Source organism: Lutra lutra, chromosome 12 (genome assembly GCF_902655055.1).
Source record: "Lutra lutra chromosome 12, mLutLut1.2, whole genome shotgun sequence".
NCBI lineage: Eukaryota > Metazoa > Chordata > Mammalia > Carnivora > Mustelidae > Lutra > Lutra lutra.
Genome location: NC_062289.1, coordinates 25,309,257 through 25,321,473, shown reverse-complemented (window position 1 = coordinate 25,321,473; position 12,217 = coordinate 25,309,257). Strand labels below are relative to the sequence as shown.

General features: G+C 39.0%; 1 protein-coding gene across 2 annotated transcripts in view; it reads right to left on the bottom strand.

The window, feature by feature from the left end:
* DYM (dymeclin) overlaps positions 1–12,217 on the bottom strand; it is a 349,065-nt gene that overhangs the window by 242,571 nt on the left and 94,277 nt on the right. For both annotated transcript variants that reach the window (XM_047696791.1, XM_047696790.1), the window contains exon 7: positions 186–311. In XM_047696791.1, coding sequence (XP_047552747.1) covers positions 186–311 — 126 coding nt within the window. The remainder of the gene's footprint in view (positions 1–185; positions 312–12,217) is intronic.

Genomic DNA, 12,217 nt, shown 5'->3' with positions numbered 1-12,217 from the left:
AAGCCGACAGACAGCTGAAACAGGAAAGCAGAATTTGGTTCCTTGTGCCTTGGGTTTGGAGTGTGGACAGAATCACAGAAGGAAATGTCTGGCTGGACAGCTGGGACAACAGCAAGGTTAGAGGACAAGACCAGAAATAAAGATTTAGACACTAAGAAGTAGAAAAATGTAAAAGAGAAACATACCATCGACCTTGCATCAAATACTTGTGGCTGATGCTCTGTCGCAAAACTTCCTTGTGGAAGAGTTGACAAGAAAGGAAAACCACCATTGTTGATACAGCTTCAACTGAGATTTCATACGTAATATCTCTGGAGAAATAGGAAACAAATAGAATAACGATACCACTGGAAATTAGGATTGCTCTTTTCTAAAGAAGCTATACATTTAAAAACACAACCTAAATATTCAACGTGTTTCTAGATTATAAAGAAATACTAATACATTTAACATAAAAATTAAGGGGTGCCTGGGTGGCTCAGACAGTTAAGCCTTTGGCTCAGGTCACAATCCCAGGGTCTTGGGATTGAGTCCCACATCGGCAGGGAATCTGCTTCTTCCTCTCCCTCTGCCTGCCACTCTGCCCATTTGTGCTATCTCTCTGTCAAATAAATAAAATCTTAACACACACACACACACACATACACAAATTAAGTAAGCAAATATATGTAGCCCTTTCCCAGCCATTAGCTCTTGCACTTGGGTCAGGCATCCCATGACTTTCCTACTTTCTAGTTCCCATCCTCCGCTGAATAGCAAGTCTCTTGGTGTATAACGGAAAGCATTACCAGCAGTGTTCAGCTTGAAGATTCACCCTAAAGCTCTACATTCATCCTTGTTTAGTTATAATGCAGAACATATTCTGGAATATGCAGAGTGTCAAACTGAAGAGAAGTCCCCCAGTGCAGGAAAGAAAACGATGCCTTTTCGCGGCGATAATCACTTTACAATGAAAACAACGGTATATCCTAACAACCTCTACCTCTACTGCCTGCTGCCTCAAGGCCAGCTCTGCATGGTCGGCAAAATGTGTACAGGGAACACATTATACCTGTTTTATTAAGCATGTTTCTCCCAAGATCATCAGCCCCCTTTCAGAAATAAATCTTAGATCAAATAAAAAGGAAACAAAGTTTTGGCTGAGCAGGAAGCACAAACAGGAATAAATGCCTCGAGAAATCTTTAGTTATTTCAAAAGTATAACATGATTTTCAGGGGGACGAGTAACAGATCAGGAAAGTGGAAATCTCAACCAACATAGCAAAAAGAGTAACAGGTCCAAAGGAATGTCAAAATATTGTGACACAACTGAAATACTCATGGAAAGTCCCCCCCACCAAAAAACACTTAACACCTATTTAAATGAGGCTCATTAAGCAAATTAAACATGACTTGATTCTAGAACTAGGCAAGTTTAAATTCTGCAAATATTTTAAGGAATTATTGCTGATAGAAATCTCTTTTAAAAATCAAATATATGAGGGCACCTGAGTGGCTCAGTGGGTTAAAGCCTCTGCCTTCAGCTCTGGTCATGATCCCAGGGTCCTGGGATCCAGCCCCGTATCGGGCTCTCTGCTCAGCAAGGAGCCTGCTTCCCTCTCTCTCTCTCTCTCTCTCTGCCTGCCTTTCTGCCTACTTGTGATCTCTGTCTGTCAAATAATTAAATAAAATCTTAAAAAAATAAAGTATTTGAAACAGAAGAGGTCCAGGCAATTGATATTATGTAATGAATAAATCTCAGTTCTACTCAGAAATCTCAGTCAAAAGTATTATAGAACAATTCCCTCTCCTGAGTTTCATAAGTAGTGTTGGAAATATTAGCCACAAAAAACACAACTCTTATATTCGTTCTTACTCCTTGAACTGAATGAAAGACAAGTCTGACATGTCATGCTATGATTCATTAATTCTTCATAATGCTGATCTGACTGCTTAGAACCCAAAAGATTTTGCATCACAGTTATCATTTATTCATACAGCCCATGCCTGTCAGAAATCCACTCTCAATATCAACTGGCTAGGCTTTTAGCTAGGTCAGGCTCAAAGCCAAATCCTGAAGAGCAAAATATCTTGCTACAGGGTAGAGCCTACCTAGATAGGTGACCAAGACATGTGATAATATATTCAGTTACTGCATCAATAATAAAGAATCACCTGCAGTGGTTTCTAATTTATAATTTAACATCTTTTTCTATGTCCCAAATCCAAATTCTGTAAAGCTATAGGAGTGAAGGGTAGAGGGTTTCATGCTGGGAGGCAGGGAAAGCAGACAGCACATTAAGAATATTGTCTCAACAGGACATTTGTAGTTTCATATCAAACTATAAACCCATTCCCAAAAATTCCTAAACAGAACTAAGTGGTCCCCCTTATGTGCTTCCGTAGGTCTATGGATAAAAGTTCTATTAAATTGTTTATTACATCGTACTCCACTTTGTAGGTCTTTCAACAAATATTTACAGAGACCTTATTCTTACTATGTCTAGACAGGCATTATGTCCCATATTAGAGACACATCCATCAACAAATAGATAAGGCTCCTGCCTTTTTGGAGCTTACAATTTAATGGAGAAAACAGAACTCAAGAAATAATTACACCCAAAAGGGTCGTAAAGAAAGAGAGCAAGTCACACCATGAAAGGATTATAGGGGATTCTGGTTGTAGAGCTCTTCTAAAAAAGTGACATTAAGCTAAGCCCTAAAGCATGACTGGCAAGCAGTTACATGCACATGAGTTTCTTTCCTTTTTTTTTTTTTTTTTAAGATTTATTTGTTTGAGAGAGAACATGTGCGCATGTGCAAGTGGGGCTCCTTCTTATGACCCATGAGATCCTGATCCGAGCCAAAATCAAGAGTTGGATGCTTTACCAACTGAGCCACCAAGGTGTCCCAAGACGACTCTCTTTTTCACTAGAACACACAAGATTCTAGCTAGGATCCTTCCATTTTTTAGTTATTTGTATTCCCAACTCTAGTACATAATAGACACTCAATAGATAAATGGACAGAGAGACAGAGATCTTTTCTTTTTTGTGAATTTTTGAGAGAGAGAGAGAGGGAGAAAAAGAGAATCTTAAGCAGTCTCTATGCCCAGCATGGAGCCTCACACAGGGCTCAATCTCACAACCTTGAGATCATAATCTGAGCTGAAATCAAGAGTGGGACACTTAACTGACTGAGCTGCCCAGGTGTCCCAAGACCAAAGGATCTTTAATGCTCTGATTTTTATTGGAACTGACTGGGTCTTCCTGAATAGACTCCTGAGCATAGTGGACAAAGGATACATAATCTGGAATACAAAAAGGAAAAAATGTGTGAGGCCATGTAATACCTGATCATAATACAAAAGAAGAATGACTGCAAACATAAAGGGAATTTCATGAAGGACCACGATGCTGCTGATTGACTGAGAGGGTATCTTTTATTCATTTTTCTGACCAGCATCATTTATCAGCAGTAAAACAAAAGACACATAGGATGATCTGAATAGAATGACTTAATGCCATGAAAATAATAATTCTACACAAATTAATCCTAAAGTTAAGTCAGGAACTTTTTTAGGAATGTCCTCAAGTGGCTCTAAACTTTTTATGGAAGAGTAAACAAGGCCAAGGCAACCTTGAAAATAAAGAGTGGAGAGAGGGGCTTTCACCACCAGGTATCGAGCCATGCCATGCAGCTGTAACAATAAAAACAGCATGATTATTTGCACACACACACACAAAACAGGCAAATGAATGAAACCCACCTAAGAACCAAACATATGGCTCACACCTGTGGTGCAGGTGTAGACACACAACAAAGACGGATCCACGAATCAATGAGGACAGAAGAGACTACACAGAGGATGGTGCTAAGAACAACTGGCTCCTTTACAAAGAAAACAGTGATGGGTCCCTATCTAACAACACACTCAAAGCTCCATTACAGATGGGTTAAAGATCTGGATGTGAATGGTAAAGCTAAAGTTAACACAGGAAAACATATGATGGTTAAGTTTGGAACATAAGCCACATGGAAGGACTTCTTAAAAGCCTGAGAGCACAAACCATAAAGCCCAAAAATGCACTTAATCACATTAAAATTAAGGATTATTGCTTAACAAATGAAACCTTGGACAAAGGTAACAAGCAGATGATAGATTAGAAGAATAAGAAACTCCTATCTGGAATGTTACAAACAACTCCTGCAAACAGCCAAGAGAAAAACAAAAACTCCACTAGGAAAAAAGGGCAAAGTATATTAACAGTTTAAAACACTGTGATACCCTTTTCTGCCCTGGAAAATATGAAGTATTGGTAGGCATATGGTGATATATAAACCCTCAAGTAGTGCTGATGGGAATACTAACCAGAGCAGTCATCCTCAGACAGCAACCTATGACCCAACATACATATATATGCCAAAGAGAAACTCGCAGAAACTGTTTGAGGACTGTGGTAGGCAAACTCTAAAAGGACCCCAATAAATCCTGCTTCCTGCCATTGATATGCCCTTGTGTATGGCCTCCCCTTGAGTGCACCTGAATCTAGTAACTCACTTCTAATAAACATAAAAGTGAAAGGATGCCACTACCACGTGGAGGTAAATTTACATAATGACCATGGTTTGCATTGGGCACCCTCTCTTGCCTTTCTTTTCCTATTCTTTTTTTTTTTCTCTGCGGTAAGCCAGCTACCTTGTTGTGAGCTGACATATGGAGAAGTCCACCCAACAAAGAACTAATAAAGAAGCCTCCAGTCCACAGCTAAAAAAACTGAAGTCCGATTTCCCTCAAGTAACTGAATCCTGACAACAGCAAGTGGGAATCTAGAAAGCAGGCTCTCCCCCTCCTAGATGAGGCTTCAGATGAGACCACAGCCCCAGCAATGAGCTTAAGCACAACGTCAAGAGATCTCGGAGTCACAGGAAGCATGCCGGCTGCACCTGCACTCCTAACACTGGGCATGAACCCTACTTAAAAACAAACAAACAAAACCCATGTATATAACATTTAGTTGCACATATATACAAATAAACAATGCACTAAACTCATTTAAAATGGCTGTTTATAGGAAAGGAGATCAAGGAATGGGAATAAACGGGAATAAGTGAATGGATTAACACCAAATGCTGGGAGCGGTGGGCCTCACAGGAACCAGTGAAAATAACGACCCTTGAAGTGAAGAATGTGATCGACTCAGTCCTCTGCCTGATGTGTCCAAAATCAGGGACAGTGGAATGAAGGGGGCATCAGAAGTCGGACGTACAGAAGTGGGGAAATGCTTTAATTAATTCAAGAAACAAAGCGTGTGCAATAAACTGTCCCACTGGAGCCCTGTGAAGACTCAAGGAAAACAGTGACCGAAGAAATGGCAAAGAGCAACCAGACTTGAATGACACGGAACAAATGAAACTAGCAGCACTCGGTGACAGACCGGATGCTTAAAGCGGGCAAGAAAGACGAAGACTAATCAAGAAAGACAGGCTTCTAGATTTAGAACTTGGAGACAGTGATAGCAACCTAAATCAAGAACACTTTTCTTTTTCCATGAATGGATGTTGAATTTGGTCAAATGCTTTTTCCACACTTACTGAGACACCTCATATGGCTTTTCTAATTTATTCTGTCAATGCAGCAATTTACGTTGATTGAATTTCAAGTGTTAACCATATCACATTCTTCAGGTAAACCACACTGATGATGATGTACTCCCCTTTCCATATATCGCTGGATACAACTTACTAATTATTTTTTTAAAGATTTTATTTAGAGCGCCTGGGTGGCTCAGTGGGTTAAAGCCTCTGCCTTCAGCTCAGGTCATGATTTCAGAGTCCTGGGATCGGGGCCCCACATCAGAGTCCCTGCTAAGCAGGGCGTCTGCTTCTCCCTCGCCCTCCTTCTCATGCACACGTGCATGCTCTCTCTCAAATAAATACATTTTTAAAAAAATAACAAAAATAAAGATTTTATTTATTTATTTGAGAGAGTGAGTGCTAGCATGAGCCAAAGGAGGGACTGAAGGAGGAGGAGAGGCAGAGAATCTCAAGCAGACTCTGCACTGAGCATAGAGCCTGACGTGGGGCTTGATCTCATGACCCTGAGACCATGACCTGAGCTAAAACCAAGAGTTGGACGCTTAATCAACTGAACCATCCAGGCACCCCAACTTACTGTTTATTTTTAAGAGCTTTTTCTCCTATACTGATAAAAGACAGAAGTCTGTAATTTTCTTTTTATGTAATGTTTGTTGGGTTTTAATATCGGGGTTAGGCTAGCCTTACAAAACATTATCCCATCTACTTTTGAAACATATTTATGTAGTTCCATAAAGTATGGAACTATTTGCTTCATGACACAACACTGAGCAAAGACAGCAGAAGATTATGTACCATATGAATGAATATATGCATGCAGATGCTAACAGGCAAAAAATTTAAAAAGCCACCTTGAGAGATGAGATTATAGGACCATTTTTATTACTTTAAACTTTTTAAATGGGAAGGGCATGAAGAAAATGAGTGGGAGACAGATTTGCTCCAAACTGATTATCTCTACTGTGAAATTTCCTGGGAAAAGAATTTCATAAGTAATAGTCTGAGGATAATATCTAATCTCGTTTTGACCATAGGTCTTCTTAATGATTCCTCTCTCTCTCTCACTTTACTGCAAACAGTCAAAGTAACAGAGACTGCAACTAGGGAAAAACAATCCAACATGAGTATCTTAGTGCTTGCGGACTGCAATAAAACTAACAGAGACTGGGTGGCTTATGAACAAAAGACTCTCTTCTCACAGTTCTGAAGTCTGGAAAGTCCAAGATCAAGGCACCTGCAGATTCAGCATCTGATGAGAGTTACCCTTCTGGTTCACAGACAGCGAGCATCTTTTTGCTGTTATCACACGGTGGAAGAGGGGCAAGGTACCTTTCCTGGGTATCTTTTACAAGGACACTAATCCCGTCCATTAAGGCTTTGCTTTCATGACCTAACCATCCCCCACCTCCCCAAATACCATCACTTTGGAGGTTATGAATTCGGGGAGGACATAAACATTCAGATCACAGCAGTAAGTTAGCCACACTTACTGTATTAGTTAGGGGTCTGCAGAGAAACAATCCACAATATATGAAGAGATATATACAAAAAGAGATTTACTATAAGGGATTGGCTCATACAATTACAGAAGTTGAGAAGTTCCATTACAAGGCATCTGCAAGGCGGAGGCCCAGGAAAGCCAGTGGTACAGTACGCATCAAGACCCAAAGGCCTGAGAACCAGAAAAACCCTGGTCTAAGTATGAAGGCCGGAGAATCAGGAGCACCAGTGTCCAAGGATAGTAGAATACGGATGTCTTAGCTCAAGCAGGACAGCAAATTCACCCTTCCTCCATCTCTGTGTTCTACTCATGCCCTCAACAGACTGGATCCCAGCACTGGTGAGTCTGATCTTTTTGACGAAGTCTACCAATTCAGATGCTAATTGCTTCCAGAAACATACTCATGGACACACCCAGAAAAAATGAAATCATGTTTGACCTCTGGGCACCCCTCAGCTCAGTCAAGCTGTCACACAAAATTAACTATCACATTTGCGCATCAAAGATGTAAGTTAAACGTTTAAATACTGGCAGAGTGAATGGTCACAGATCGTTTAAAAGCATTTAGTCATTAAAAGCATTTAAACACTATTTGAAAGATTTTACACCTAGAAATATTGCTCCTACAGAAGAAACAAACAGCATTCCAACACTCACAGGCACCTCTAATTTGTAATAACCATAAAAAGCAAATACATACTTTGGTAAAAAACTTTTCACTCAATGTAAAGCTTGGTGGCAGAGCACACACAGCATTTGCAATTCCTATTCACAAAATAGCCTACAACCATGAGCTAAAAACCAAGCTATTCCACATGTCAACATACCATTTAATATGAATAAAAATATAAGATTTAGAGAAACAAAAAAATTACCTAGAAAGAAGAGCATCTAGCATCTTTTTATGTGTGCACAGAATAAAAAGCAGTTTAAATATATTACAGTCACTCAGATTTGATAATGACTGAGAATACAATGATCTTCCTAGAAGAAATCTACTGAGGAGACAAGCAGGCATTTCTTATTTGTAAATCATTGTTAGACAAGTTATAAATGGACTTCATCAATATGATACTAAAAAGATAGTGAGATACATACACACTGTTGGAACAACTATATAGCCTTCTAAAAGGGGGAAAAAAAACCAAAAGCTTGAATCTATATCTCAGACCCTAAACTAAAAGAAATCCCAAATATATCAGAAGTTTAAATCTTAAAGGGAAAAAAAAAAACCCTATAGGACAAGATGGAAGGTTCTCTTATAACATGCTTTATAGAAGGCCTTGCCAACCATTCATTCCAAATATTCACTGAGCACTTATTATATGCCAGGCCTCCTGGAGCTTATATTCTAGATGGTCAGGCAAATAAATATGCTATATAATAAACTAAAAGGTTATAAATGTTCTGAAGGAAACAATCAGTGCATGAAGGCTGGACAGGAGTACCTGGTTAGGGAGGAAGGGTAAGGAATAGTTATGCTAAACCACTATAAAAGAAGTCCAAAATCATCTTTTAAACCAGATCAAAGTTCATTTCTCTGCCACTTAACAATCCGATAAAGCAGGATCTACTCAATAAAATACAAAGGCCATGCTGGAAAGGAAGTTCTGTCACCCTCTGCATGTACTTCCAAGTTTGTTCCTGCTATCATTTCCCATCAGAGAGAAGGGAGAAAAATCACTCCAAGGCACGTCAATTCTTTTTAAGTAATACAAATGTTGTATATATCACTTCCCGGGGTACACATGTATCTCGACCTAGCTGGCTAGCGAGGCTGACCAGCAACACCTTTACCTGGACAGCTTCTGCCCAGCCAAAGTCTAATAAAGAGGAGGAGAATGAATCTGGGGGGCCACTGACAATCAATCAAAGATGTGTTACAATTTAAAAAAAAAAAGACTCAACATGAAGTTGACATTTGAGCAAAGACTTGAAAGAAGTAAGGAGGCAAGAGAAGGGTCTGCCAGAGAGAGGGAACAGCACATGCAAAGGCTCTGAGCTAGAAACATTTTTATTTAAGGATATTTAGCATATTTAAGGAAGCCAAATGGGGCTAGAATGAAAAGTGCACGAAGGCAACCAGTGGAAAAAAGGGCCAAAAAGGTCAGCAATGAGCCAAAAAGCCCATCCAGAAGGCCTAAAAACTGTAAAGACAGATAAATTCAAATTCTTAAAAACCATGTTTAAAACTTTATTATGGCAAAACAAAAGCATACTATAAGCCAATAAGTCAAAAGGCAAATTTAGAAAAACATATACTTTAAATTCATGTCACAAAGAACTAATCTTCCTAAATATAAAATGGATCCTAGAAACAGATACAAGAGACCCAATATGAAAATGAGCAATGGATAGGAGCAAAAAAAAAAAACCAACGTTAATAACTCTAATGTCCAACAAGAGGGGAATGATTACATATAATTTGATATTGCCTACCACAGATCATACTGTTGTTGGGGTTTTTTTTTTAGAAGAATGAGAAAGGATGTAGGAAATTAGATAGAGCTCATATGCAAGGCTAATGGGAATATAAAATGATGAAGCCTCTGAGGAAAGTTAAACAATTACCAGATGAATAGCCATTTTACTTGTAGATACATGCCCAGTCCACCCAAAACCTTGTACAGGAGTGCTCGGAGCAGCATTATTCGTTATGGCCAAAAAAAAGAAACAACCCAAATGTTTACCATCTTACAAATGGATAAACAAAATGCGGTGTACGCATACAATGGGATATGGCTCAGTAATAAAAGGGAATGAAGTACTGGGACTTGCTACAACAGGGGTGAACCTTAAATTCATTGTGCTAAGTGAAAGCAGCCAGACATAAAAGACCACATAGCCTAGGTCTAAGTCCATTAGTAGGAAATGTCCCAAAAGGGCAAATCCACAGAGATAGCAGATTAGCTGTTACTAGGGCCGGGCAGAAGGAGAAATGAGGAGTGGCTGCTCATGGGTACAGGGTTTCTCTGCGCGGTGGTGAAGATCCAAAATTTGATGGTGATGACAATTTCACAATTTTTGTGAATATACTAAAAACCACCTAATGATATACTCTGAAAGGGTAAACTTTGGGGTAGTTGAATATTCTCGTAACAAAAATGAGAAAGCTCTTTAAATGCATGTGTACAGAAGCTGCCAGGATAGACTTTCAACTGGAAAAAGAGGAAAGTTCAAAACAGTATGCACAATTTCCCACCTTTTGTGTGACTGCAGGGAGAAATAAGATTCTGTGTTCATAACCACATCTACGTCGCATGAAACATCCTCAGGAAGGACATGTAAGACACTAAGCACAGTGGTTCCTTATGGAAGCAAATGGGACAGCTGGACAGATGGAGGACCAGTGTAGGCAGGAGACTGTTCACATATATTTTCATGCGTTTGGATATTTAAGCAATATGCTCTAAAATTAAATTAATCAAGAACTAAAAATAGAAGACTGTCATAAATGTTAAAATTAAAGTTTTCTTGATTCAACTCTAAGGACATATTGAAATAAGAGCAAACAAAATTAAATCAGACTGTGGTATGCTATAAAAGTCACTGAGCCAAAATCAGGAGACCCAGGCTCTGCTTCTCAGCTCTCTATTAAACTCATTCTTTCAATTTCAACAAATAATCCCTTTGGGTCTCAGTTTTCCTATTTTTAAATAAGTACATCAGGCAAGATGATCTCTACTGTCATTTCTTGCTGTAACTTTCTATAATGCTCAAAAAAGGGAATTCAAGGCAATGTTAGACTTCTGTGAAAACAAAATCTAAATGTATTAATTGGCCTATCCTAAATGCCAAATAATCAGGGAAAAGAGCCAGACAGGTCAATACTTGAAAGAAACCAAAATGCTACCATGCTGAGTGTGGTGGTTTTTAGAAGATGAAAAATGTTTTAAGCCAACAGATCTTTCTTGTTTTAATGTCCTTGTATGATCTTCAGAAGATTTTCATCACACAATCGCCAAAACAAAGTCAACTTTAAAAAGCCAAAGTGTTGCTCTGGCTGCCATATTATCCCAAGAACTTTCCACCATCTGAGCTGGAAATGTCCTAAAACAAACTACTGTTGGAGCAAGTTATTAATTTCATGTGAAGAAAAAAAAAAAGACAGGCGCCTTGACCTTGTGCTGCTCTGCTGAGGCAGAGTGGAACACTTGGATAAAGACAAAAGCCTTCATGAAATGGGTGTTAGTGTTGGCTAAGGACAAAGTCAATGAATATGGAGGAAAAAAACATCCTCTTCTGACTTACTACTGGGTAAGAAACCGGACAGTATGTAAATGGAACATAAGTTTAACAAAAATAACAGACAAGTTCAAAGGATTAAAACCAAAATTTAGAAATATCAGCGTCGGGGCGCCTGGGTGGCTCAGTGGGTTAAGCCACTGCCTTTGGCTCAGGTCATGATCTCAGGGTCCTGGGATCGAGTCCTGCATCGGGCTCTCTGCTCAGCAGGGAGACTGCTTCCCTCTCTCTCTCTCTCTCTCTGCCTGCCTCTCCGTCTACTTGTGATCTCTCTCTGTCAAATAAATAAATAAAATCTTTAAAAAATAAAAAAATAAAGAAATATCAGTGTCATGCCACCAGAGAGAGTGTGAAAGTGAAACACAAGGGAAGACTACAAAGTGGTAGAATGTGTTAAAGATACCGTCAGTGGTGGTGGTGGCTAGTTTTCAAAGGTAACAAAATCAAAGACATGGGAATGCTTCTTGTTTATGAAAGTCTTAACAGTGAAACAGAAAGTGCCTGGAGGTTAGGAATCAAAAATCTGGATTCTGGTCTCAGAATGGTCACTCACTAGCTCCATTAGCCACCTTCCCTGTCAACTTCATCATATGTAAAAATCAAGGGGGTGGATCAAATAAACTCAATATCCACTCCACATTTTCAAGATTTCTCAAAGAACTAATGTTCTACATCTAACACTGCATCAAATGTATCAAAAAAAATATAGCCACATATCTTCCTGAAATAAAGTTCAACAAATTGAGTTTTTAAAGATAACCGTAAAGATGAAAAATTAGACTGGATTGATAAGATCCATATATAATATTAAAAAAAGATGGATACATAATAATAAAGCAAATATACCAAAATGGTCATATGAGTGCCCATAGTGCTGTCATGCTAACTGAAAAT